Source organism: Sciurus vulgaris, assembly GCF_902686455.1.
Source record: "Sciurus vulgaris genome assembly, chromosome: 18".
NCBI classification, from domain to species: domain Eukaryota; kingdom Metazoa; phylum Chordata; class Mammalia; order Rodentia; family Sciuridae; genus Sciurus; species Sciurus vulgaris.
The window spans coordinates 29,907,003-29,934,476 of NC_136479.1; the positions used below are offsets into that span (position 1 = coordinate 29,907,003).

A 27,474-nucleotide genomic window follows, 5' to 3' on the forward strand; every position below is an offset into this window, starting at 1 on the left:
TGGCCCCATTGGTTTGGGCCTCTGGTGAGGGCAGCGTATCTTGTTGGAAGTGGATGTCAGAGTGAGTAGTAATACCTTGAGTCAGGAAACAGAGAGGGAACAGAGGATGGACAGGGCCCATAATCCCTTTTGATGACACGTCCCCAGTGACCTAAGAACCTCCTTAGCACCATAGCACTTAGTTCCATAGCACCTCCCAAACCTTTATATACAGACCTTTAGGCAACACTCACATCGAAACTATAGCACATGCTGAAAACTATAAAACATTGCTGAAAGAAATTAAAGAAGATTTAAATACATGGAAAGATACCCCACATTCATGGACAGAAGACTTAATATTGTTAGATAGCAATACTCCCCAAACCAATCTACATATATATTCAATGAATTCACTATCAAAATACCAGATGCCTTTTTTGCAGAAATTGACAGTAATCCTAAAACTTATGTATGAAACTGTAAAGGATTGCCTAATAGCCAAAACAATCTTGAAAGAGAATAAGGTTGAAGGATGTGTGTTTCCCAATTTCAAAACATAGTACAAATCTATAGTAATCAAGACAACATGGTACTAGCACGAAGATAGACATAGAAATCAATAGAATAGAATTGAGAGTCCCGAAACAAACCTTTACATTAATGGTCAGTTGACTTTTAAACACAGGTGCCAAGATCATTAAATGGGAAAGAACCGTGCTGGAGTGACCAGGTATCCGCACATAAAAGAATGAACTTGGATCCCTACTTCACACACACCACACACACACATACACAAACTCAAAATGGATCATAGGCCTGAATGTAAGAGCTAACGTATGAAACTCTAAGAAAAAAATAGGAGTAAATCTTCATCACTTTTTCACCACTTTGAGTCAGACAGTGATTTTTTGATGTATGCCAGAAACAAGCGCAAAAAGAAAAAATGTAAGCAAATTGAACGACACAAAATTTCAAGCTTCTGCATTACCAACATTGTCTGTAAGAAAGTGGAAAGACAAGTGACAAGAGGAGAAATATCTGCAAGTCACCTATCTGATCCAGGACTCACATCCAGAATATATAAAGAATTCCTACATCTCATAATGAAAAGACAGCAAACTGTTTTGATATGGGCAAAGGATTTGAATAGATGTTTCTCTTTGCAAACGGCCAATATGCACATGAAAAGATGCATCTCATAAGTCATTAGGAAAATGCAAATCAAGACCACAACGAGATACACCTTCACTCCAATAGGATGGCTACAATGGAAAAGACAGACCTTATCAAGTGGTAACAAGAAGGGGAAGAAATTGGAGCTCTCAGATATTGCTGGTGTGCTTGTAAAACAGTGCAGCTGCTTTGGAAAGCTGGTTAGCAGTTCCTCAGTGTAAACACAGAGATACCATATGACTTAGGAATGCCACTTCTCTCTATTCAGGGGAAATAAAAACATATACCCACATGAAAACTTGTAGTATTGTTCAGAATAGACAAAAAAAAAAAAAACCTCAAATGTCCACCAGCCAATGAAAGGATAAACAAAATGTGTCATATCCCTAGAAGGAAAAATCATTTGGCAATATTTTTTAAAAAATGAAGTACAGACACGTGCTAGAACATGACCCAACCTTGAGAACATTATGCAAAGTGAAAGAAGCCAGTCACAAAATTAAAAAAAAAAAAAAAAAAAAAAAACCAACAACCTACTAATTGCATGATTTCATTGGTATGGAACATCCCAGAAAGACAAATCCTTAAAGACAGAAATTGGATTAGTGGTTGCCTGGGACTAGGGTACTTGAGGGAAAGGAAGAATGGCTGATAAGTATGGGGTTTCTTCTTGAAATGATGAAAATGTTTTTAAATTGCTTGTGGTGACGGTTGCACATGATGAACCATGGAATCACATACATTTAAAGTAAATTGTAAGGCACATGAATTATATTTCAATAAAGATGTTTTTTAAAAAATATGAAAGTGGATAAAACTTGAAAATATTATGCCAAAAGAAGTCGGTCACAAAGACCATGTATTGTGTGGGTCTCTGTACATATGAAATGTCCAGAATAGGCAAATCCATAGAGAGAAAGTAAATTGATTAGTGGTTGCCAGAGAGGGAGGGGGTGGGAAGAAATCAGAAGCAACTGCTAATAGATCTGTGGTTTCTTTTACAGAGGGAAAAAAAAAATATATGCTAAAATATTAGGCTGTAGTGATTACTGCACAGCCCATGAGTGCATTAAAAAACATTGAATTGTGTGCTTTAAATTGGCAATTGTATGGTACATGAGTTATATCTCATTAAAACTGTTTTTTTTTAAATGAATGAATTAGATCTTTGTGTATCCACAGAGATAAATCTCAAAACAACATGGGGTGGGGCTGGGAAGAAAGCAAGATGAAAAAGAAAACCTGTATACCAGTATCATCCTGGCACTTATGTGAAATTTAAAAAATAAATAGTTTGTGTTGTTTTGAGAAAGATATATTCTTAGTAAGATAGAAACTTGGAAGAGAGCTAACTCCAATAGCAACATTTTCCCTCTCCCTATAAACAACCTTTTAAAAATTTTATGGCTTATCCTTCCATTGTTTATGTTTAGTATATAAGGAATATATATATGAACAGATATATATCTGTTCTCAGATAAAAGGTAAAATGCCATAGATACTTTACTGTACTTTTTTTTTTTTTTTTAACTTAACAATATATTGCAGAGACCCCTGCAGAGGCCGTCCGTGAGAGGTCCTGGGAGGCTCTTTGATTGACGCATCGGGGTTTATGTGGGCCAGGAGGCGGGCAGACGATGGATGAGGACATGGAGACCCTCAAGGACGAGGAGGACGCCCTCTGGGACAACGTGGAATGCAACCGCCACATGCTGAGTCGCTACATCAACCCGGCCAAGCTCACCCCTTACCTGCGCCAGTGCAAGGTCATCGACGAGCAAGACGAAGATGAAGTGCTTAACGCTCCCATGCTGCCGTCCAAGATCAACCGGGCAGGTAAGGCTGGCGCGCTGCGGGGGAGGAGCGCGGGCCACCCCCTGAGGCGGCAGCGGGACCTACCTTCCACTTAACCTTGCCAAAACGGAGACGTCCAGAGGCCATTGCCCCCTCCTGTCCCCTCAGGAAGCTGTCGGTGGATAGAACTCAGAGGATCCATGAACTTGGGGAGGGGGTGGAATTACATCTTGATTTTACAAACTTAAACAGAAATTTAGCCTTGCCTTCAATGACGAAGGACCGCAGGTGACCGCAGCAGCCATGCGTAACCTCTGACTGTCAACGGTAAAAATGACAGGTATCTCTCTGTCACATTAAAGCGTTGCAGATGGCTTCAAATAGCATTTGCACTCCTCTCTGTTGAAATTGCAGTACTTATTAGACCTGCCCAGAGATCTCGTTATTTAATGTATTAACAAAGAAATACATCTATTACTAGATCGCAAATTTGTTTAATATTTGATAACTGGGTTTTATTACAATTGGTTTCCTTTGTAACCTGATGTATTTAATTTGTTTAAAACAATTATTCTGGAAAGGGGTCCTCATTCTAGAGTGCCTGGTGGTGGCAGGGGGGGAACGGGAGGTGGGGCAGTGCTGTGGGACTTTACCATACACAGTAAAGGTAGTGTGTTTGTGGAACTTGTTTTAGTTTAGTTGTTTAGCATGTACACATATGCTTCCATACTTATCCTTGTCTATGGGCACTACTAGATCATGGTGTAAAATGTATTTCTTTCTGTGGGACAGTTTAAGAGGCTTGGAAGACAGTGTCCCACAGCATAACTGCTAAGTGGTTCATATGCCTTGATGTTCTTCTGCATGTACAGCAGACATCCTTAATCACTGCGTTGTTTTCCCACCAAGCTTGGATATAACTTTGGAATCCTTCTTAATACAGTGCTTCAGACAGTTTCCCCAAACAATCAGGACTGACCCCGGAGGAAATTTATTTATCCTAGAGAAAAGGTAGAGTGTTAGGACCTACGTGGAAGAAATATCTGAAAATAAAAGTTTAAGGAAGGGACATGAAGTATAAACCATAAGTGGAATTCATCTGTTTTTTTGTCACTACAACAAAATAACTGACACAAGACAACTTTGTAAAGAAAAGAGGTTTATTTAGCTCACAGGTTTAGAAGTCTGAGGGCACACAGCACTAGTATCAACTCAGCTCTAGGGAGGACCCTCTTGGCTGCGTGACATCATGGCAGGAATAAGGAAGGAAGAGATCACATTGCCTAACAGGAAGCCAGAGAAAGACTGAGATCCCACAAGCCTTTCCAAGAGCACACCTCCAAAGGATCTATGGACTAACCTCTAGGCCCCACTTTTTAAAGGTCTCCACCACCTAGTGTCGCCACACCGAGGACCAAGTTCCCAACACATGAATCTTTGAGGGACAAATAGCATCTAAACCACAGAAGGTAAATGGAAACTGGAAGTTGCTGGCAGATTGCATCTAGGATAAAGATGTTTCCAGACTCTGTGATAATCCCAAAGAGCAGGGAGCCATGCCTCTTTCTTATGAGTTCTCCTAGCTTCCCACGCACATGGTTGTTTTCCTGCTCTGAATCACAAAGAAACACGTATGATTCCCTGCACTTCCAACCAGAAAAGCCGAGGCTTAGACGGCTCATTTCAGCGCTGGTCCGTTGGGAAGTTCTGCTGGGTTCTTGTGGCTGCAATTCCATTCATCCCAGTTCTAGCAGTTTTTAGAGAAAGGAAGGGGGCACTCACTCTGTCCCTGTTGAGGGCCTGGCCCTTTGATTCACCTCATATGGATTCCATGAGACAGCCCAAGAATGGCAGAACATGGCGAGAGTCTTCTTAGAGCTTACTGAGAGTGGTCAGTCCAGGATGAGACCGGACACGGAGACTCGTGTCCAGTCAGACACATATTCTTCTTCTCATGGAGTGATCTGGCCTTTCCTCTAGGCCGACTGTTGGACATTCTACACACCAAAGGGCAAAGAGGCTATGTGGTCTTCTTGGAGAGCCTGGAATTTTATTACCCAGAACTGTACAAGCTGGTGACTGGGAAGGAGCCCACCCGGAGATTCTCCACCATTGTGGGTAAGCAACTTGGCCATCGAGAACACCTGGACTCTAAGAAGGTGTGTATGTGTGTGTGTGTGTCCCACAGTGGGACCGTTTTAAGGCTCCAAGTCCGTGACATATGGGATTCTTGGCTGTCCACCACGCAGTCTGCGTGGTGATGAAGGGTAGGTGACAGGGACAAACTGATGCAGGGGCCAAGAGACGTGAGCGTTGGTGGAGCATCCCCGTGAATGGTGCAGGGGCAGGTCAGAAGTTCACTCTGCCTCTGGATCTCTTCCTGGCCTTCTCTGCTCTCTTTCCAGTGTCCCACGGGCCAGAGTCCTTGGGCATCTCCTTCCTCTTCCTCTTCCTTCCTAAACATTTTTTCGGTCTTCTTCCTGACTCCAGTCCAGTCTCCCCAACCCCATCCACCGCTCCATCCGCTCCTGGTCTGCTCCAGTGTGGTCTCCGTTCTCATGCCCTCATGCCGCTCTCCCTGCCCACAACCCTTCAGCGGTTTTCCATTGTGTCTCTGAAGAGTCAGGTCTTTAATGGGACCCCCAAGGACCCGAACACTCTCGTCCCGCCGAGACTCCCAGCCTCATCTTCCTGCCCTTCCTCCCTCTCGCCTCGCTCTCCTCCTCCCCACCGTCCCTTGCCCTTTCTCTTCCCTCTGTGGGCTCAGCCACTTTGGTCTTCCTTTAGTTCCTGAAACATGCCTAGACCCTTCTCTCCTCCCCAGGTGACCTTGGCAATGTCGTTCCACCTTCCTGGAATGCTTTTCCCCTCCTGAACTGAACATTTTTGCATAACCAAAATGTTCATGGGGGCCTTCTCCAACCCCTCTACCTACCAGACTGGACCTGGTCCCTCACTGTAAACTCTCAGGGCCACCTATGTCTTCCTTTTGAAGAAGTCTAGTTAGACTTGTGCGTTTTTTCCACTGTTTTGCTCACCCTGAGTCCCCAGTGCCTAATGGGTAGTCAGAGCCCAGTAAAATGTTGGCAAGTGAATGGGTGACCGACTATCAGACTATCACCTGCCACACCCCCAAACCTCCTCCTTGCCCTGCCGGTCCTCAGGCCTGACGGTGTGTCCCTCTCCACAGTGGAGGAGGGTCACGAGGGCCTCACGCACTTTCTGATGAATGAGGTCATCAAGCTGCAGCAGCAGATGAAGGCCAAGGACCTGCAGCGGTGTGAGCTGCTGGCCAAGGCGCGGCAGCTGGAGGATGAGAAGAAGCAGCTGACGCTGACCCGGGTGGAGCTGCTGACCTTCCAGGAGCGGTACTACAAGATGAAGGAGGAGCGGGACAGCTACAACGAGGAGCTGGTCAAGGTCAAGGACGATAACTACACCTTAGCCATGCGCTATGCCCAGCTCAGCGAAGAGAAAAACATGGCGGTGATGCGGAGCAGGGACCTGCAACTCGAGGTAGGGGATCAGGGGCTCCTGGCCAGGCTGAGCCAAGGGGAAGCTGGGCCTCACAACCCCAACGAGCACGTGCTGACACATGCGTGCGCGCGCGCACACACACACACACACACACACACACACACACACACACACACACATAGCTTCACGTCCCAGTACTGGGGAGGGAACTGAGGAGCCAGTGACTCCAGGCGGAGATCCACCATGTACATGTGTGCGCAGACCAGTAGGGCTTAGTGTCTGGGGCTCAGCGGACTAAATCCTCTCCGTGCAAAAGTGCAGACTTGCGCAAAAAGATACAGTGGGGCTTAATGCTACCTTGAGCCTCCCTGTGCATGCTCTGTGCATGTGCAGGTTGCTTCCTCGGCTCCGAGCCCACTGAGGTGAGAAATGAAATAAATGGGAAATTAGGCTTTAAGTGGCAAAAGGAGAAATACAAGATCCAGGGCCCCAGACCTTGATGCTTAGAAAAATTAGTAAGGAAATGAGCTTCCCTGCTCCTAGGGAATGAATTCTCAGGACTAGGACTCTTGTCCATCACTCTTGTATCCACAAAGTTCAGCATGGTTCTTGGCATAGTGGGAAAACCAGTGCATTTTCTAGTGAACAACCTACCAGCCAAATGATTGACGTGATTAATGAGTCTGCCTCTTAAATGCACAAAGAGAAAGGAATTTGCTTCATTCGTTTCTTCTATTTATTGAGTGCCACCCTGCATCAGCTCTTTTCCGGTAATACATATCTCAAGACGGAGGTCCTACCGTCATGGAACTTACGTTATAATGAGAAAACAAACACACAAATAGTTTGAGTGCTACGAAGAAGAGAAGACAGAATGAGGGCAGGGAGTGAGCGGTGCTGTTCTATCTAGGGTGGTCAGGAAAGAAGGGGACATCCAAGCAAGGATCTGAAGAAAGGGAGGGAACCTGAACAGTGGGAGGGAAAGCAGATGTGAAGGCCCCAGTAGGAGCAGAGAGGAAGCGTGTGAGTTTTTTGTTTATTTGTTTGTTTGGGGTAACACCAGGGAGCCAGTGGGGCTAGAGTCAGATGAGCCAGTGGTGTAACAAAAAGAAGGTGGGAGAGGTGACCAGGGTCCAGATCACGGGGACACGGTACGAAATCTGGAATTTATTCTAGCTGTGATGGGAAGTCACTGAAGGATAGAGAGCTGGGGAGTGACAGCTGATTTATATCTTAGAAGGATCACTCTGGCTTCTGGATGGAAAATAGACTTGGAATATTTATTAAGCACCTGCCACGTGTAAGGCACTGTGCTAAGCACTGTGGGGGACTTGGGGATAAATAACCAGAGCTCTCCTCGGGTCACTGACAATTTAGTGAGGCAGACAGATCAGTAAACAATCCTCAAGAATTCATGGGAAGGGCTGGGGAGATAGCTCAGTTGGTAGAGTGCTTGCCTCGTAAGCACAAGGCCCTGGGTACAATCCCTAGCACCGCAAAAAAAAAAAAAAAAAAAAAAAAAAAAATTCATAAGAATTGAGTAACATGGCTGTAGAGCATTTCAGCTAAGTGCGTCAGCTGTGAAGTCCAGTGGATTTGAGTTCAAATTTTGGCTTCTGGCTCCACCACTTACTTGGCTGTTGGCCTCAGTTGTCATTTGCTAGTGGTGATAAAGAAGATAAAACCTGTGCCCTAGGATTGTTGCTGCACCCTATGTTTTTGGCAGAGTAAGCTCTGTACTCTGTGGGACTGAGGATCTGCCCCATCCAGGATGCTTCGGTTGATCTTCAAAGGCACTGAAGGGGAATTTGTTTTGCATGGCCAGAGGAAAGGTTTCTGTGCTGTTTTACCTAGGGTTGGAGAAAGTTAACCTGCAGCAAATTAACTTAGAAAGTTTATCTCTTAGAACTTTCTCCTGTATAATGTTTCCTTGAAGATATATTAATAATGAGAAAGTGTGTGTAGGATTGAAAGAACATCAGCCAGCTGAGTCCCTAGGTCGTTTCTCTGCCCCAGGCTACTGCCCTGTGTGCCTCTTTCTCCAGCATCTCAGGCCACACTGCTCAGTAGCAGCCCTTTCCTTGCTAAAGCCACCACCCTCTACCTGCCAGATTTCTTAAGATGGTTCTCCCCACAAGCCTAGATTTGAAAAATGACACCTACTCCTTTGGCGTCTCCCTTCCTTGCAGCCCTCGAGAGACGTGCTTTACCAAGGTCAGTCAGCTTGGGGAAGCAGCGAAGCTTAGTCACCAAGGCTCAGGACATCTGCTGGCCCCCGTTCCCGATGCTAAACTCTTGAGGGTGACGCTCGGCACGTCTGCAGTCATGCTTCTCAGACGCAGCTGCTGCTTCTCCAGGAGACCACTCTTCCTGGCGCTAAATCCAGGCAGGACCTTTAGGCCAGAGATCCCGAGGACTTAGGATTCAGTGAGTTTCCAGCTGCTTTTGGTCGCATTGTTTTTAGCAGTAGAGCAGTGTGTTCAAATAAAGTCTTGTGTGAATTCCAAGAGGACAAAGACAGAGCTGCTCCGAGGAACGAAGTCAGGGAGGTGGCCAGATCCCTGGCTTCTCAGGGATCACCTTCCATCACCCTGGTGGTTCTTCAGGGGAATCCCTGAGTTCCAGGGATCTGTTTGAAACCCATCATAAAAGGCCATTGAAATCAGTACCATATCCGGGGAGACACCGGCTTGGGTTTCCTAATCTGTCACCTGTTCTATCCCACAAATTTTCCTGAGAGAATTTTCTGAGGGACCACTCTGTAGAAGTGTTCTAAACGAACTCGTCAGGAACTCTCCCTCCACGAGGAGATACTGAAGTTTTACTGCAGAAAGTTTCTGTGAGCCCTTCCCCATCAACAGCCGGAGGCGGGGATGGGGGAGAACCCAGCTTGTGCTGGAAGCCCAGGGGGATCTGGAGAAGCGTTCCTCTTCCGTGTCTTGCCAACTGCATTCTTTCCCTCACCCTCTGGGTGTGGCAGATTGACCAACTGAAGCACCGATTGAATAAGATGGAGGAGGAGTGTAAGCTGGAGAGAAACCAGTCGCTGAAACTGAAGAACGACATCGAGAATCGGCCCAAGAAGGAGCAGGTGCTGGAATTAGAGCGGGAGAACGAGATGCTGAAGACCAAGATCCAGGAGCTGCAGTCCATCATACAGGTGAGGGCGCACCTGCCCGGTGTGAGTCCAGGGCCTCAGCTTGCTGACCGCACATGACCCAGTCATCCCTAGGCATCGCACTCCTCCTCTGTGAAGTGGGGGTGACCAAGCCACCCCTTGTCAGGGATGTCCCCTGTGGGAGATCATACTTACAAACACTTTTCCTTCCTGGAAACACTCTGCGAAAGCACTCTGGAAATCAATGCCCTGGTGCTGAGGGAAAAGTGGATAAGGAAACCCCCTTGCCCTTAAAAATTCCAAAAAACTCAATCACGCCCTCTGCAAGGGCCTCCCATCTTGGTCATCTCAAAATCATGTCTGCATGGAGGGGGACATCCCTGAGGAGTCATATTCCAAAGTGTATCTGCAGAGAAGGAAAAAAAATATGCTTCCCCCTCTGCTTGCTCCAGAGCGATCCCCCAGGACTGCGCCCTGGGGCTTGTGGCTCTGTTTCCTAGCTGAGGCTGAGCTTGGTTTATCAGAGCGGGTGAGCTGATATTTCCAGGGCGGTGTCTGGAAGACAGAGTGGCCACCCTTTGTTGTCAGCTCTGAAGTGCTTTCAGGAGCAGCCAGTGTCAGCTCGGCTCGGATAAGAGCTGCCAGAACAATGGGCTCAGGGTGTTCCTGAGCAGAAGTGGGTCTTCCGCTTCTTTCCAGGTGATAAACTTCTTAAGTGATAAGCTGCTTAAAGACCCCAAGAGACATCTCTTCTCGGCTCTACTTTCCTGCTGCAGAACCTTCTGTTCTCCCAGCATCTGTGGCTGGCTCTTTGGGCCCCACCTTCCACGTCCCCTTTGCTCCCCGCCCCCGGCCCCTACACCGTCAAACCCGGCTACCTATCCCTTCAGGCCGGCAAGCGCAGCCTGCCAGACTCAGACAAGGCCATCCTGGACATCCTGGAGCATGACCGGAAGGAGGCACTGGAGGACCGGCAGGAGCTCGTCAACAAAATCTACAACTTGCAGGAGGAGGTCCGCCAGGCAGAGGAGCTGCGGGATAAGGTGGGCCAGGCCTTGAGCAGCGCCCCCACATGTGTGCTACCAGGAACCCCACATTTCTGTCCAGGGACTGGCTCCACCCCTGGTATAAACTTCCTCCACCCCTCTGCAGTTTTGTGTGAGTTTTAAGTATGAGCTTAACTTAGCAGCTGTCTTCCCCTTCCTGAGCAAGGAAGCCACAGGAAGGCAGGCGTAGCGTCTGCTCCATCCTCCCACGTGACCTGGTACATAGTGGGTCTTCATCAGTCCTCCGTTGACTGGCCCAGCATGGTAGCTTTCGGTCCGATGGTGGATCTTAGAAGGACAGGCTGTGTCTTCAGCGCACCAGCTCGGGGTCTGTAGCCAGGAAACAGCTGCTCCCCCTGACCTATCGATTGCTCGATTCGCCTGTTGATTTCTCCGTGTTGCTCACAGTACTTGGAAGAGAAGGAAGACCTGGAGCTCAAGTGCTCGACCCTGGGGAAAGACTGTGACATGTACAAGCACCGCATGAACACGGTCATGCTGCAGCTGGAGGAGGTGGAGCGGGAGCGGGACCAGGTAGGAGTGCCACCCAGAGCATGGGGCACCACAGGGCGCACTGGCCCAGGCCACTGAGCCCGTCAATGAGTTTCCACCAGTGTGATGTCACTGACTAACTGGGGTTCCTCATGAACCTGTCTGTCCTACTTCTGTTCCAAACATGAATTCCATCCCAAGAGACTTTGAGATCCACGGCATTTGGGGACTGCGGTTGGTGGGGGGAGGAGAGCCAGGTCCACCGGGCCACATAAGAGCACAGTGCTCAAGTACCTGGACTCCTGAGTGAGGACAGGTTCCCCGTCGCTCATAAGATGTGTGCCCACAGGCAAGCGCCCCTCTGAAGCCTCCATCCTCGTCCCTAAAAGGGGAATGATTAACGTAGCACCACCCAGAGAGCCGGGGCAGCTCCAAGTTATGCGTCCGTACCTGGCACATAGCGTAGGTGGGACCAATGGCCCTGGGATGCCACTAATGAAGAAGGTAGTGATGACACCCAGGAGTCAGGGCCAGGAGAGAAGGGATGGACACTACAACTGACACCTGGACTGGAGGTGACGTGTGGCCCCGGGGCCTGCTATGATTCTGTCAGGGTGAGACACCAAAGTGGCCCTTGTCCTGCTTCCCCCCACAGGCCTTCCATTCCCGAGACGAAGCACAGACTCAGTACTCACAGTGCTTAATCGAGAAAGACAAGTATCGGAAACAGATCCGGGAGCTGGAGGAGAAGAACGACGAGATGAGGATCGAGATGGTGCGGCGGGAGGCCTGCATCGTCAACCTGGAGAGCAAGCTCCGGCGCCTCTCCAAGGACAACGGCAGCCTCGACCAGGTGGGCCAGGTGGGCCAGGTGGGTCAAATGGACCAGGTGGGTCAGGTGGGCCAGGTGGGTCAGGTGGGCCAGGTGGGTCAGGTGGGCCAGGTGGGTCAGGTGGGCCAGGTGGGTCAGGTGGACCAGGTGGGTCAGGTGGGCCAGGTGGGTCAGGTGGGCCAGGTGGGTCAAATGGACCAGGTGGGTCAGGTGGGCCAGGTGGGTCAGGTGGGCCAGGTGGGTCAGGTGGCCCAAGTGGGTCAGGTGGGCCAGGTAGACCAGGTAGGCCAGGTGGGTCAGGTGGGCCAGGTGGGTCAGGTGGACCAGGTGGGTCAGGTGGACCAGGTAGATCAGGTAGGCCAGGTAGACCAGGTGGGCCAGGTGGGCCAGGTGGGTCAGGTGGACCAGGTGGGTCAAATGGACCAGGTGGGTCAGGTGAGCCAGGTGGGTCAGGTGGGCCAAGTGGGTCAGGTGGACCAGGTGGGTCAGGTGGCCCAAGTGGGTCAGGTGGGCCAGGTAGACCAGGTAGGCCAGGTGGGTCAGGTGGGCCAGGTGGGTCAGGTGGGCCAGGTGGGTCAGGTGGACCAGGTAGATCAGGTAGGCCAGGTAGACCAGGTGGGCCAGGTGGGTCAGGTGGGTCAGGTGGACCAGGTGGGCCAGGTGAGTCAAGTGGGCCAGGCTGGCCGTGGCTCCACACCGGCAGCCTGCTGCTGTCCTGACCCCAGGGACAGGGGAACCACCACTGTGAAGGGTCTTTTTGCACGTTTGAAGGCAGAAGTACATGGTTCCCTCCCACACAGAAGAACCCATGTCCTTTACTTTCCACACGTGTCTCTAGTGTTGAGTAGAAGTTACTCTCCTCACCTCAAAGTTAGAAGGCAGAATGCTGGGTTGGCCTCTTCCTGGCTCACACACGTCGCTTCGCCATTAGGAGCTTTGGTGCCTCTTCTTTGACCACAATCAACTCCCCTTGGGCCCCCGCCAATCCGGATAGTCATCCGTTTTAAGATGCCCTGCTCTTGTTATAACAAGTTGCTCATGCCCATTAGTAAACTCACTCATAGGCACGTGAGCAGCAGGGTGCATTTCCCAGCAGGCCCCAGGCACCAGGAAACGAGTGAATGCTGCATCTGGCCAGATGAGCTCATGGTCACTATACCGAGAATCCGCCAGGTGCCGTCCTGGGCAGGTGCAGTGCAGGTCCTTCACCCCCCACAGAACCGTCCTTCAGGGAAGCTGCACTTACTGTCCTCATTTACAAAGGAAGGGACCAAAATGCAAGGGCTGAGTCATTGTGACTCACCAGAGCCTGAGGAGACTGATCAGAATCCCTCCCCCCGAGCATTCAGAGTCCCACAGTGGAGGCAAACACAGGAACATGGCTTTTCAGCAGTCTATGAATTCCAAGTTCAAAGGTGCTGTGGGACCACAGAGTCCAGGTTATAGGAAGACCCCTGCAGAGGGAGCCCTGCATAGCCTCAGGCCCCCACCTGGCCTTTGAGTGGTCATCTCAGCTTGTAGTTACACACAAGCACCATGAAGTCTGCTCTGTTCCCATCACCAGCCTAGTGCTAGGCACAGACAAGAGCCCTGTTGAGTGTCTGCCCAATGCATGCATGACACTGGACAGGACAGCACACGGGGCCATGGGGACAGCATGAGCAGAGCCCTGGAGGTGAGCGTGGCAGGCAGGTGGCAGTCTGTGGACTGGGAGGTGAGGAGAGGAAGAAAAGAGAACAGACAAGCCAAGGTTCCCTGACTAGCCCGAGGGGTTTTGCAGCCGTTCTGGGACCTCCAGGGTTCTTGTGTTTAGCTCAGGCGTGGGGCTGGATGTTGGAAGGCAAGGGAGGCCAGGTGGATACTGAGGTAGAGAGGCAGCAGCCCCTTCGCCAGCCCCACCCAGGCCCTGGTGAGGTCAGAGGAGCGTTGAGCTGGGATGACAGGCAGGTAGCCATGGGGCCAGGAAAGGGGATGAGCCTCTGGCATCAAGCTGGGCCACCTGTTCTGCTGACGGCCAGCTGCTCACCGTACTGCCTCCAGCACTGGATCTCTGTCTCCAGAGTCTGCCCAGGAACCTGCCAGCCACCATCATCTCACAGAACTTTGGGGACGCCAGCCCCAGGATCAATGGACAAGAAGCTGACGACTCTTCCACCTCGGAGGAGTCGCCCGAAGACAGCAAGTACTTCCTGCCCTACCACCCGCCCCGGCGCAGGATGAATCTGAAGGGCATCCAGGTACCTGGGTGCAGGGACCCACGGTGGAGCAGGCACCAGGTCAGACCCTAAGGACGGAGGCGCCAGGGCCAGGAGTCCCTGGGGCTCGGGCACCCAGGTGTCACTTGACGAGTTTCAACCCTGGAAACAGAAATGATGCCAAGTTACGGTTTTTAGTTATTTGTTTTCACTGATCCCATTTCTCCTGTAAGAGAAGGAAGAGAGTGAAGCAAGCACTATTTCCAAATTCATTTGTTTATTTACCAAATAAGTATTGAGTGCCTGTCACATGCTATCATGACAGTGTCCCAACTGTGTTGCTCAGTGCCCAGCGCAGTCCCCTGCACATGGCCGACTCAGTGAAGAGTAAATGAGCCAGGGGAGTACATAAGGGAGTGAGTCCATCTCATCAGGCCTGACCCACCTTGGCCTCTCCCACCATGAACCCCGGTGGGGCCTCACCTGGGATGGCAGCACTTGGCACCAAGGGTGGTAGGGCAGCCTCATCCTGTTTTAAAACCCCCTGCCCTGTGCACCACACTCAATCCTGCCTACCTTCTCTATTATCTGAGGGCTGTGGGGCAGGCCTTGGGGAGCTTATGCCAGCACCTGCCTGGTCCAAGCCCAGGGGAGCCACCTCAGGGTCCCATCCCAGCCACCGGAGACCCCGTCCTGTGCAACCATGCCCACCGTGCGTTGAGAGGCAGGAGAGTTTTGAAAGGTTTATATTTTCTCAGGGCCACTGACATGTGTCTAGGGCCCTGTCTGATTTGTGTCCTCTGTCCTGTTGCTTCCCCTCCCCTCTCTCAGCTGCAGAGAGCCAAATCCCCCATCAGCCTGAAGCGAACATCAGATTTTCAAGGTTAGTGAGATGCGCGGGTCCCTCTCTCCCTTCCTCATCTGTTGCTCTGCCTCTCGGTCCATCTGTTTCTCCCACAGCAGCGACCAACCCCGCAGGGCCGACCTGGGTGGGACCATGGGGGTCTCAGGGTGGCCAGAGCCCATTAATGTTCATGGTTATCACAGTGCACGGGGGCCCTGCCTGCCTGGTCACCAGGGGCCTCCCTCCCGGCCAGCAGCACTCCCCTTGGAGCTGGGCATCTTTGCTCGGGGCCCACCAGCCGAGGACTGCCTGACCTTCCTCCACGCCTCAGCCGGCCAGGCAGAGCCCAGGCTGGGAGGCTGCGGGTTCCTGCAGAGCCTCTGGTTCTCCCAGACTCGCTGCCTGGAATTCCTTCTTTTGTCCTCAGCTGTGATCAGCTGGGAAGGTTTGCTAGGCAAATGCATGCCTACTGTGTGCAGGAAGGTTCAGGAAGACGCCCCTGGGGCGTTCTCCACATGCTCACCCCACATGGAGGAGGGGAACGTGTCACAGGCCACCTGAGGGAGCAGTTGAGGGCGCGGAACATTTAAACTGGGCCTTGAAGAGGCAGAACTTGGGTGGCTGGACGCAGTCTGTGGAAGGGCTCGACTGCAGAGGGGTGGCAGAGAGGAAGGGAGGAGCCTGGCAGGGTGCCATGCTCTCTGCTGCTCTGCCATCCCAGAGCACCGGGAATGAACCCCTGGGGCCCAGGGCGGCGCCAAGCATGTGGGCGTCACCCTGCCCTGGTGACGGCCTCCAGGCGACCGAGTAAATAGTTCAGACCTGGGCTTTGAGCGGGTCTCTTTGGGCATGAAGGGCAGGGAGCCCTGACCTGGGGCCCCATCCAGGTCCCTTGTGACCACATCTGGTATCTCAGTAGCCTTCTTTATCAAAAGGGCCGTGCACGCGGCCGGGAGCCCGCAGGCAGCAGAGCGTATCGTCCCCCAAAGGACGAGCAAAGCTGTGGGGCTTCTTTGGCCCTCACCAGACCTGATGCGTGCCTAGGGCTCGGTTCCTCCCCTGGAGGTGCCCACAGGCCGGCTGTGTGTCTGTCCGTCTGTGCACAGGCTCAGTCAGGTAGAGGTGGGAGGTCAGACAAGGGCTTCCGGGGGTGGCACAGACTTGGCCCCAGTTTGCCCTGGCCCGGGACATTGTTTGCAGTGAGCTCCTGCTCGGGACCCGTGTGGGGAATGCCATGAGAGTCTTCAGAGACAAGCAACGCGGTTCAGCCTAATCTGGGCTGGGCCTGATGGGGACAGGGTTTGTTGGTGACAGGTCCCCTGCAGCTGGGAGGGGAAATGAGAATATGGGGCGGGGGCAGCTGTTCCTCCAGGTACCAGAGAGGGGAGGGCCGGCACCGAGGGGAAGGAGGCAAGAGGTTTGAGGCACCCGCAGGGCCTGACTTCCCTTTTCTTCCCTTTTCTCTGGTTTCTGCTTCCATCCTCCACCCCTCCCTGTTTCCCATCTCTACCGAGGACAGGCAAGGGACACGAAGACAGGGACGCCAGCCCCAGCTCCTCCCGCTCTCTGCCCATCACCAGCTCCTTCTCCAAGATGGTAAGGGCAGGCTGCTGCACTTGGTCTTCCCCATTCCCCTTCCGAACGCTGTCCCCAGGGCCACCAGCTTATGTACCCGAAAGCCCCGACCCACCTTTCTGTCCTTCCCGAGCCCAGGCCTGGTATCAGAATCCCTGTCCCTCTGGGGCTGCAGCCCAGGTCTTCCTTGTGTTTACTGAAAGATGTTTCTACAGCCTCACGAAGTATCGAAGTATCGACACCCTCTTGCCTCCTCCTCTCCCAATTTAACACTTAGCGGGGGTAGGGGAGGAGATGGGCCTCCTCGGGGCTGGAGCACAGCACAGCCGGCTGAGTTCTCCATGCCACCTTCCAGCCCAGCGACCTGTGTAGCCTGGAGGGTGAGCAGGGCAGGGACTGCTGTGCTCACACCGGCTCCCTGACCAGCAACCCCCGCATCCCTGGCAGAGCCGCCAGGGTCCCAGTCACTAGATCCCATGTCACTCACCCGAGCCAGGCAGCAGAAGGCGCAGGATTAGGAATTCTAACCCCGAGGGAAGCCCTAGGAAGCTTGTCAGCGCAGCTTCCCAAATCAGGCCCTGGGGGAGGCAGAGATTCTATAATGAATGAGTCCTGTCTGGTGGCAGCTCTGGAGGACAGAATCCAAGGCTCCTATTTAAGGCAGCTTGGCCAGAAGCCTGCGGGCTTGGTTTCCCAGGTCACCCCCAAGCCGTCCCCACCCGCTCCAGCCCACGCTCTTCCTCATGTCAACAGCAGGTGCCCAGAGCCGGCACAGCCGGGGGACACAGGGCTCAGTCTGTGCAGGGTCATGAGGACCTGTGCTGGCCTCCAGGCCTCCTCAGTGCCCGCAGCGTCCTCCCCGTGAGCAGATGTGAGAGCAGATGTGTTGCGAGCGCGGCGGGCGCCCCGGGCGGAGCGCAGGCCTCCTCTGGCCAAGGTCGCGGCTGAGGACCAGCTTGCTGTGCCCACGCTGCCTGAGCTGGGGACGGGAATGAATCCGAGTTAGACTCGGGGAGGCAGCAGCACCTGCCACCCGGCTCCCGTGAACCTCTGTGTCCTGTGTTTGAAGCAGCCCCATCGGAGCCGCAGCAGCATTATGTCCATCACTGCCGAGCCCCCGGGGAACGACTCCATCGTCAGGCGCTGTAAGGAGGATGCCCCGCTCCGCAGGTGAGTGGCCGGCGGAGGAGGGGCGCGCCAGCCCTCCGGTCTCCAGGCCGCTGCATGCTTGCTCATTCAGTGGTCCTGGCGGCCACCTCAGAGGTGGGCAGGAGGGGCCCTCTGTACAGATGAGGAAGTCGCAGCTCAGAGAAGGGAAGTGCCTTCCTGGGGCCACCTGCTAGCTGTCATAGGACAAAGCCTGAGTCCCTTGTCCCCATGCTGCCCAAAATCAGGTTCCCAGGTCCTGTGACCCCACAGCTTGGCTCTTTCTGCCCCAAAGCAAGAGACCCACAGATGACTTCCCCACTTCCTGTCCCCACCTCCTTCATCTCCCGAAAATCACCAGGGCCCTTGGCCGGGAAAACCACAGCTCAAGGTCTCCAGTTAGCCGGACACCTGCGCTCAGCACACTCACGCATCAGGGCGAAGGGCCGAGAGGAAGGTGTGGCCCAGGAGCTGGACTCACTCACGGCCCAGTCCTACAGGGTCCGGGTGTGGACCTCACCAGTGACCTGCCCTGGCAGCTCCAGAGACCACCCGGGACCCTCCTCAGCCTTGTCTGCCCAGCTGTGAGACCACCATACAGTCTCCGTGGTGGGACTCTCCTCTGCCAGCTAGGAGAGGTGTTTGAGGGGTTTGGGGAAGCACCTGTCACCTGTCACCTATGCCGAGAGCCGGGGGCAGCTGACGTGTCCCACCCATTCCCGCCCAGAGGGCATTTCTCTCTCAGACCCATCCAAGCGCAAATGGACGTCAGGTACTCACTGTGTCCGAGGCTGAGAGGGAAGAGCACAGCAGGAGGGGCCCGTGGGGCTCTGCTCACCTGCTGGAGGACACCCGGCCACCCACCCTCCCAGCCCAGTCCCTCACCCTGCACCTTCCAGCCCTCCTGGTCCATCTCTTCCACCTGCCTGCTGACCTCCCTCCTACACTGCCCTCTCGGAACCAAGACCTCTCAGGAAGCCAGAACATTCCAGAAGCTTCCCCTTCCTGGCCCTCCCACACACACATTCACAATTGCCCTCCCTGCCCCTCCGTGTCTCGCAGCACAGTTGAAGAAGACAACGACAGCGGTGGCTTTGAGGCCTTGGACCTAGACGGTAGGTACCTGTGGGACCTCGGCTGCTTCCTGCAGGGCCTGCCAGGGAGGAGCCTGGCACACAGTAGGGCCTCAGGAAATGTGTGGAGTGCTTTCAGAAAGCAGGCTTGGTGAGATCTGGTCAGCTTGCCTGTGGCCCGGGGAGGCCCACGTCTAGTGCTTCTCTTCTCTTAGAGGCAGTCGGGGGACCCCCCCAGCTGCTAAGCAAGGGTTGGAATTAGATCTGGGTTGTTTTCTCTGTGTTTTTTATAGTTGTAGGCGGACACAATGCCTTTATTTTTACATGGTGCTAAGGATGCAACCCGTGCTAGGCAAGCGCTCTGCCACTGAGCCACAACCCCAGCCCCTAGATCTGGGTTTTTAAAGAATAGTCCTCAGGAATTGGAGCTGCATGCCCGGCCTGTTTGATCTCACCTCAGTTGCTGGACTCAGAAATGCTCCTGTGAGCCCCATCTTGCACAGCAGGTGGAGCTGGGCTGGAGGCACGGATCATGCTGTTCCCACCCTGCACAAGACACAGTTCCTGGGCTGGAACTGTGGCTGGTGGGCATCCAAGTGGAGACCCAGGCCGAGAGCTAGTCCTGAAGCAGCCCCATGGGCAGACCTGGGTTCTCCCAGAAGCCACCTCGTCTCCCAGCCAGGAAGTCTGGTTCAGCCCAGCACACCCCACCAGGCTGTGCATGGTGCCTGGGACACAGACTCCAGTCCCCAAGACCTTGCCTGGCAGAGGCTGTGTTGCCCCAGCCCTGCACCAGCGGGGCAGATGGATGCAGATCCACAAACCCAAGTCTGGATCGAGTCTGGATCAAAGGGAGCAAGGGGCATTGAGATGGCCTCATAGGGGACTGCGCCAAGCTCAGGAATGCGGTGGCATCCCCCAGGCCCCTGCACAGCTGGCAGCCTGGGAGACCGTGGCTCAGAATCCTCCGGGTGTGCCCTGCCAGCCCCTTCTGTTCCAGGGCTCCCCAACCCAACCTCCGCGCCTTGCCAGGGGAGGCTGCCAGCAGATAAAACGAAAGATCAGTGGTCCCTCTTAATTGGGACCATCAGAAGCTATCAAGTGTTAAAGAGAGGTTAGCACCTAATCGAGGCTGGGTAATGAGAAGAATTGAAAGAGTTTTGGAAAGGGGCAGCTGGGAAGAGAATCCTGGGCATCTGTCCAAAGTATTTTGCAGTGTCGGGAAAAATTCCCTTTGCAGAGAGCCTTTGTTATCAGCCCCGGGCAGGATATGCGCACCCCTCCACCCAGTGACCCAGTGCAGTGTGCAGTGGGGTCTTCCCCGGGCTCTTCAGGGTCTTGTGGTGGGTGGGGGGATGGGGAGGAGCCCAGTCCCACAGGCCATGATACTGGTGGGTGGTAGTGAGACTTATCACCCACCAAAATGAAAATTCAAGGACCCAATTCAAAAGCAGAACTGCTACCAGATGGTACACTACCCTTGCTGACACAAGATAGGATTCCTAATAATTGTTGGTGAGTCTTCTTCGTAAGAGAGGACTCCTGGAGGCAGGGGAATGTCCACATTGGAGAGGATGCCAGGACTCGACCATCCATCCCAGGCCGTGACCAGGACTATAGGGCTCTGAGGGCCCCAGCACCTGGGCCTGCCTCCCCTCGGCCCTCCTGCAGGGCCAGGGCAGCCCTGGGTGCCCGTCCTGGCCGCTCCTGCTCCTGATGGGCGCCGGCTCCTTTGCAGATGACAGTCACGAGCGCAGCTCCTTTGGCCCGCCCTCCATCCACTCCTCCTCCTCTTCCCACCAGTCCGAAGGCCTGGATGCCTACGACCTGGAGCAGGTCAACCTCATGTTTAGGAAGTTCTCGCTGGAGAGGTACGTGCAGCCGCAGCAAAGGGGGACCTGGGGTGCATGGGCAGGGACGGGATTGATGTCTGCCACCCCTCGCCACCGGCATCTCCTCGTCCTGGGATCCAGCATCCCCAAGTTAGAAGTCACTCTCTCTGACCCCCTGACTGTCCAGGGAGGGAAACTAAGCTCACATGGGGGGGGGGGGGACTTGCCTGGGGCCACGGAGCATGGTAGAGGCGAAGAAGCAGCAGGACTCAGATGCCCAACAGGACACAGGCCCCAGGGTGACATGCTAGAGCCCAGAGGGCAGAGCCCACAGGGCTCCTCCTGTTGTAGTGAGGAGCCGGCAGAGCAGGGTGGCCAGCATAGGCCCTGGACAGTGTCTCATCATGGCCACGGTGTTCCAGAGAAGGCAGCTCAGCTCTGCATCCATTTTTTTTTTTTTTTTTTTTTCCTTTTTTGGTACCAGGGATCAAACCCAGGGGTGCTTTCCCACTAAGCCACACCCCCAGCCCTTTTTAACGTTTTATTTAGAGTCAGGGTTTCACTAAATTGTTTAGGGCCTCACGAAGTTGCTGAGGCTGGCTTTGAATTCGTGATCCTCCTGCCTCAGCCTCCCAAGCTGCTGGGATCACAGGTGGGGCCACCAGGCCCAGCAGCATCTGTTTCTTAACAGCAGGGCCAGCGGTGAGCCCCTCTCGGCATGGCCAGCAGGGTGGCTGCAGTGGTAACTTGCACGGAGTCACGACATGCACACCCAGTGTCTGACAGACACCAGGGTCCCCCCTCCTCTGACCCTAACCACCACCTTATTTCCTGACCCCAGACCCTTCCGGCCCTCGGTGACCTCTGTGGGGCACGTGCGGGGCCCTGGGCCCTCAGTGCAGCAGGCGACGCTGAACGGCGACAACCTCATCACCCAGCTCACCCTGCTGGGGGGCAACGCCCGCGGCAGCTTCATCCACTCGGTCAAGCCCGGCTCCCTGGCCGAGAAGGCAGGACTCCGCGAGGGCCACCAGCTGCTGCTGGTGAGGGGCTGTGCGCTCGGGGCTGTGCCGTCAGGGTACGGGGCGCTCGGGGCCTGCCGAGCTGGGGGCGGGGAGCGAGAGGGGAGGCGGCTGTGCCGTGGGGATCTCTAGCCCTGTCCCCCTCCGCGTCCTCGCTGGCTCCTGTGCGCACACCAGCACGCACGTGCTCGGGGATCACAGAAGCACGGGCCCCTCGTGCTGTCCCCCTCGGCGGCCCCCAGCTGTGCCCGCGCCCCCTGCGTGGAGCAGCTGGGCCCCGTGACGCCGCCCACGTGTCTTCGCTCCCTAGCTGGAAGGCTGCATCAAAGGCGAGAGGCAGAGCGTCCCCTTGGACGCGTGCACCAAGGAGGAGGCCCGCTGGACCATCCAGAGGTGCAGCGGCCCGGTCACTCTGCACTACAAGGTCAACCAAGAAGGTGAGGCCTGGGCAGGACCAGGTCCGCTCGAAGGCCCGTAACGGTGGGCCAGTGACCTCACCGCCAGCTCACCTGTTCAGTGGGAGGAAGGAGCCCCTCCCGGCAGCGCGGGGTTCCCAGGGCAGTTCTAGGAGGGAAGCAGGGTGGGCCGGCGTCCGCCTGGGATACCTCGGCATGCCTGCCCCTCAGGGCGCCCTCTCGGCTGGGTTGAAGTTTCGTTTCACATCAAGTCCCCGCCCCTTGCCCCGTGCCCGTGCTCCCCAGCCTCAGGGCAGGCGTGGCCCCTGCTCCCTTCTGCTGTGGCCCCAGTGTTCAAGCCCGGTGCCTGGTGGCCAAGCTCCTGGGCAGGGCACGCTCAGCGTTCCCTTCCGGTTCCCATTCTGAATTCCTCTCTCACCTCGGGTTTCCTGCACGATTATCTCTGCAGCTGGATCTTATTTTTAACTGCAGGCTCATGAATGTTTCAGCAGAGCATAAACAGCTAGCTCCTCTAGCCACCCTCACGTCCCTTTCCAGAGTGCCCTGCCTGTGTGGGAGACGGTGATACTGTCCCCAAAGACAGGGACAAGTAGCCCCGCTCGGGAGGCAGGCTCCTCCTCGCTCCTCTGGCCTGACCAGCCCCACAGAAAGTCTTTGGGCAATGCCCTGGACACTGGCCTGTAGCCCCACAGAGCATGCTGGGAGCAGCGGCCCGGAAGTTGTGCGCAGGATAGTCCTGCAGCCTGGGACTCCAGGCAGAGCTGGCTCACTGTGGTGGCAGGAGCTCAGACAAGCAAGTGAGGTTGGCCCTGGCAGGTGGGCAAGAGGCAGGGAGTGAGGCCAGGACCACCATGTCCATTCAGCAGGACACTGACCCAGCTGGCTGAGCCATCCCTGGAATTTGTGATGCAGACGTGTGACGAACTCCTCAGGGCCTGGCTGTTAGAAGGGTTTTAGCTTCCGCTGTTATTCGTCATCTGCACGTGGAGCTAATGTAGAGATTTACATCACAGACTCACACTGCAGAGGTTCACTTAGAGCTTACTGCATTTGCAAAAATTTACTCAGAAGGACAATGACATTTAAATAGGGTTGAAATGACATGCAGTATGGTCTTACCGATTTAGAAAGCCAATTGGCAGTATCTACCAAAGCAAAAATATATACATACCTGGTGATTCCACTTTCAAGTGTATATCTAAGAGAAAAAGAGTATGTATGTCCACCAAAAGTAATATATAAGAATAACTCATAGCATTTACTGATAATAGCCCAAGCTGCAAACAATGTAAGCATGCACACAAAAGAATGGAGAAATAAGGAAGTGTGGAATAGTATACAGCCATGAAAAGAGTACTGCTGCTATGTTGTGATGTTACGGATGAATCTCACAGACGTAACATTGAGCAGTAGTGGCTAGACCAGAAGAACTTGTACCATTAAGTTCTGCTGATATGAAATGAGATGCATCTTAGCTAGGGTGATAGCCATCGAGATAAAGATAACCCTTGAGAAGAGTACTGATGGAGACAGTTCAGGGTGGAGGCTACCCATGTGTATACATTTGTGAAAATATGTATTGAATTAAAGATGCATGTGGTTTACTGTACAGAAGTTATGCATCAATTAAAAAATAAAGAATAAAACTGGGCATGGTGGTGCCCACTTGCAATCCCATCTACAGGGTGGTGGCAGGAAGTCATTTTGCCACATTAGGGATGTCTGCTCCTTAGGGTACCGGAAGCTGCTGAGGGACATGGAGGAGGGTCTGATCACCTCGGGGGACTCATTCTACATCCGGCTGAACCTGAACATCTGCAGCCAGCTGGACGCCTGCTCCATGTCCCTGAGGTGTGACGACGTCGTGCACGTCAGGGACACCATGTACCAAGACAGGCACGAGTGGCTGTGTGCCCGGGTCGACCCTTTCACGGACCACGACCTGGACACGGGCACCATACCCAGCTATAGCCGGTGAGTCCTGAGCCCGGCGGGGCCTCTGCTCCCAGCCAGGGAGACATGGGCAGGGCTGGCATTGCTGTGAACGTCTGCACGGGGCTGGGGGCAGCCAGTTGAGAAGACCCCCCTTTGCCTGTTGAACCGTGGGGTCAGGGACGTTGCTCTGGCCCCCCACTAAGTCTCGCAGCACCCTCTTTCAGTCTGGTAACCACCAGACTCTCTCCCCTGCCCGACATCCATGCCTCGTTGCGGTTCCACGGGCCACGACCCGGAAGCCGTGCTCTTCTTAGCAGAGTGATCTGCCTGGGGTGGAGCCCGCCATGGGGCCCCACTCGGGCATCTAGAGAGCGTCTCTAAGACCTCAGTGCTATAGTTCCATCCTGTGACACCGAGGCTCTAACATGGCTCCTCAGGCCGGCCCTGCAGACCCCTCAGGTGGCCATCAGCAGACTCGAGGAGACCAGGAAGCCCAGGACCAGAGCACACGCCGTGGCCTCACAGAGAGTCAGGGCCCAGGGCACGGTCCACACACAGGCACTGGCCCATGTTCTCCCAGGGTCCCTGGGCTCAGCCTGCTGGGTCCACAGGGCCATTCCTGCATAGGGCTGGGCACAGTCCTGCTGCAGAGCCAGAGCAGGCCCGGCTCTGTCCCCACCCCTGAGGCCCCTCCTTCTCGCCTCCCCAGGGCCCAGCAGCTGCTTCTGGTCAAGCTGCAGCGTCTGATGCACCGGGGGAGCCGGGATGAGGCCGACGGCACCCACCACACCCTGCGGGCACTTCGGGTAGGCGTGGTGCAGCCCTGCAGGGTGGCAGGGACAGGACTGCCCAGCGCCACACCTGCCTCCTGCTCTACGGCATTCCTGATGAATCAGGAACCGGGTTCCCCAGGGAGGGACGCCCCATTCCCCAAAGGAGTCCCATCCTCCGTGCCCGCCGTGGGCTCCCATGTTCAAGGGGAGGAGCGTGGCTGCTGGAATGTGCCTTGCACTTCACCTCCGGGTCCCTGAGCCTCCCCATCTGCTCCCCGACACCTGGCGCTTCCAGAGATGGGTCTCTGCTTCTCCCAGTGTTATTACCCTCAAGCATCCTGCCAGCCCTGCGGTCTGACTGATGGACACACTCATTTCAGAACACCCTGCAGCCCGAGGAGCCACTGACCACGAGCGACCCCCGGGTCAGCCCCCGCCTCTCCAGAGCCAGTTTCCTCTTCGGTCAGCTGCTTCAGGTGAGGATGACCAGGGGCCTCCCGCCTCTCCAGCCACACTGCTGTGGCTCTGCCTCCCCCTCGGAAGAAAGGCCTGTCCCGAAACAGCCACCCTTCCTGGTTTGACATCACATGCAGTTTTTCACGGTGCCTTACATCTCCCACCCCCCGTTCACCCTCTTGGGGACAGGTCAGTAGGCAGTCTCTGCTTCTGTTAGAAGCAATTCCCAACTTTCACAAAAGGTTTCAGGAAACTGATGGTCAAAAGGAGCTTAAGCACCTTGGCTGTGAAAACATTAATAGAAAAATCAGAAATAGTGTATCAAGAAAAGAAAAACATTCCAAATATTTCAGCTGTTTCAGTTCCTCTGATTATTAAATTTATCCGAGCATCCCAGCAGCCAAAGAATAAAGGGAAACCCAGCAGGTACTTAAATTGTATCCATTTGTGAAAACATTTTAGGTGGTCAGGACCAGAAAAGATTTGTCCCTTGTACATAAATCTAAAAGAAAAAAATTTTTTTTTCTCACCCGGATCCTGATGTAAAGAATCCTGACCAACATACTGAGCGATGTCTTCAGAGGTGGTCTCACATAAATGCAGAGAAGTGCCCTTGTGCCCATTTCTCTGTCACCAGTGGACAGGAGCAAAGAGAATGACCCTAGAGAGTAGCCCCAGGCACATTCCTCTAGGGGTGCTGCCTGATTAGCCCCCAGGGGCCCGAGGGTGGGGCCCACTGCTCCATCCTGGTTTTGGAGACTCAGAAATGGTTAGCGGAGAGCCAGCCAGGTGGGAGGGCACACAGTCTGAGCTGTCCCAAGGGCCAGGCCCTCCGAGATGGCACACCATTGTGTCCACGCATGTGCCAGGGTCTGAAACCTTGTCAGTCTCATTCCCACACCCGGGGCTGCCACACAGGACAGGGCCGGCCGCCAGCCCCCCCTGGATTTGCATCCCGTGGGAGAAACCCCAAGGAGCCCGGGGAGAATGGCTGAGCCTGCCTTCCGTGCTCACCTCGGGGCCTCTGTGAACGGTGGAAGGGAGGGTGGAGGGTGGCGGGGAGCACGACGTCAGGGGAGATGAAGGCGTGTGCCCGCAGGGGCCGCAGGCTGAGCCCCGGGAAGGTGGACGGGCCGAGACTCACGTCGGGGAGAGCTTGGCATCTGCCCACCTGCCCGGGTGTGTCCCAGGGGACGGCCCCCTGGGCCCAGGCCGAGCCGGGGTTTGCACACGGGTCTGCCTGTCCCACTGGGGAGGCTCAGTCTGGCCAGGAGCACCAGCTCCCAGGGACGCGGTTCTCCCGCCCGCTCTCTGCCCCTGCAGTTCGTCAGCAGGTCGGAGAACAAGTACAAGCGCATGAACAGCAACGAGCGCGTCCGCATCATCTCGGGGAGCCCCCTGGGGAGCCTGGCCCGGTCCTCGCTGGACGCCTCGAAGCTGCTGGCCGACAAGCACGAGGGTGCGTGGAAGCCGCCTGGCCCTGCCCTGCTCCCCGCTGGCCCTGACCACGCAGGCGCGCTCCCACCCCGCCCCGCCCCCACGGGGAGAGGCCCGGGACCTCGCAGCCCTCCTCAAGGTCACTTCTGCCCCAGACGCCCACGTTCGCTGGGGCTGCGCAGGGACGTGTTGGTTTATGGTTTATTAAGCCCCCGCCCCCCCCCCCTCCCCCGCCACCCACAGTGTGGCCTTTTACCATTCATCTGGCCAGAGAGGGGCCACCCCGGACCACGTGCCCATCCTCCAGCCGATGGTGGCCTGGCTCCTAGGGCATCCCCGGCCAGGCCAGCCACATTTAAGAAGGGAAGCTAAAGCCCTAGCTCAGGTTATCAAAGAATGGCCAGGGCTCTTCCCCAGGCTGGCCAGGCCAGGGACAAAGGAAAGGGACAGACCACTGGTTTCAGGACGTGGTTCCTCGGGTTGCCTGGAGCTGGCTTTACAAGACTCCTGGGGCTGTGCTCTGCCCACACCCTGGCTAGAGAAGGCTGGAGAAGGCAGATCAGAGGTCCTGTGGTCACTCTGTGCCCGCAGGCTAAGGTTCCCCAGAGCGACCCCAAGCCCTTGCTCAGTGTCTCAGCCCTCCTGCCACCTGGTGGCCTCCCTCCGTTCCTTTCTCCCATGCATTCACCTTCCCTCTGCCCAGGGCACCTTGCCCTGGCTCTTCTCCTTCTCAGTCCATGTCCCTCCTCCTTGAAGCCATCCCTGACCACTGCTAAAGCAACCCTTTCCTCCTGGTGTCTGAAACCACCAGGGCTTGTGTGTGTGTGTCCCACACCCCTCGTCCACCTCCCACAGG

The 27,474-nt window shown here is 54.7% G+C and overlaps 1 protein-coding gene across 5 annotated transcripts in view; it reads left to right on the plus strand.

Annotated features, from left to right (window-relative positions):
- Positions 1–27,474, plus strand: part of CARD11 (caspase recruitment domain family member 11) — a 113,623-nt gene that overhangs the window by 78,073 nt on the left and 8,076 nt on the right. For 4 of the 5 annotated variants that reach the window (XM_079120443.1, XM_079120444.1, XM_079120445.1 and 1 more), the window contains 19 exons: positions 2,704–2,991; positions 4,930–5,067; positions 6,140–6,465; positions 9,407–9,586; positions 10,435–10,587; positions 10,999–11,124; positions 11,738–11,935; positions 13,975–14,151; positions 14,941–14,992; positions 16,473–16,549; positions 17,598–17,698; positions 18,737–18,789; positions 20,486–20,618; positions 21,421–21,622; positions 21,912–22,038; positions 23,751–23,991; positions 24,662–24,758; positions 25,106–25,201; positions 26,505–26,640. In XM_079120443.1, coding sequence (XP_078976569.1) covers positions 2,793–2,991; positions 4,930–5,067; positions 6,140–6,465; positions 9,407–9,586; positions 10,435–10,587; positions 10,999–11,124; positions 11,738–11,935; positions 13,975–14,151; positions 14,941–14,992; positions 16,473–16,549; positions 17,598–17,698; positions 18,737–18,789; positions 20,486–20,618; positions 21,421–21,622; positions 21,912–22,038; positions 23,751–23,991; positions 24,662–24,758; positions 25,106–25,201; positions 26,505–26,640 — 2,812 coding nt within the window. In that variant the 5' untranslated portion in view covers positions 2,704–2,792. The remainder of the gene's footprint in view (positions 1–2,703; positions 2,992–4,929; positions 5,068–6,139; positions 6,466–9,406; positions 9,587–10,434; positions 10,588–10,998; positions 11,125–11,737; positions 11,936–13,974; positions 14,152–14,940; positions 14,993–16,472; positions 16,550–17,597; positions 17,699–18,736; positions 18,790–20,485; positions 20,619–21,420; positions 21,623–21,911; positions 22,039–23,750; positions 23,992–24,661; positions 24,759–25,105; positions 25,202–26,504; positions 26,641–27,474) is intronic. The other variant, XM_079120447.1, reaches the window with a different exon arrangement.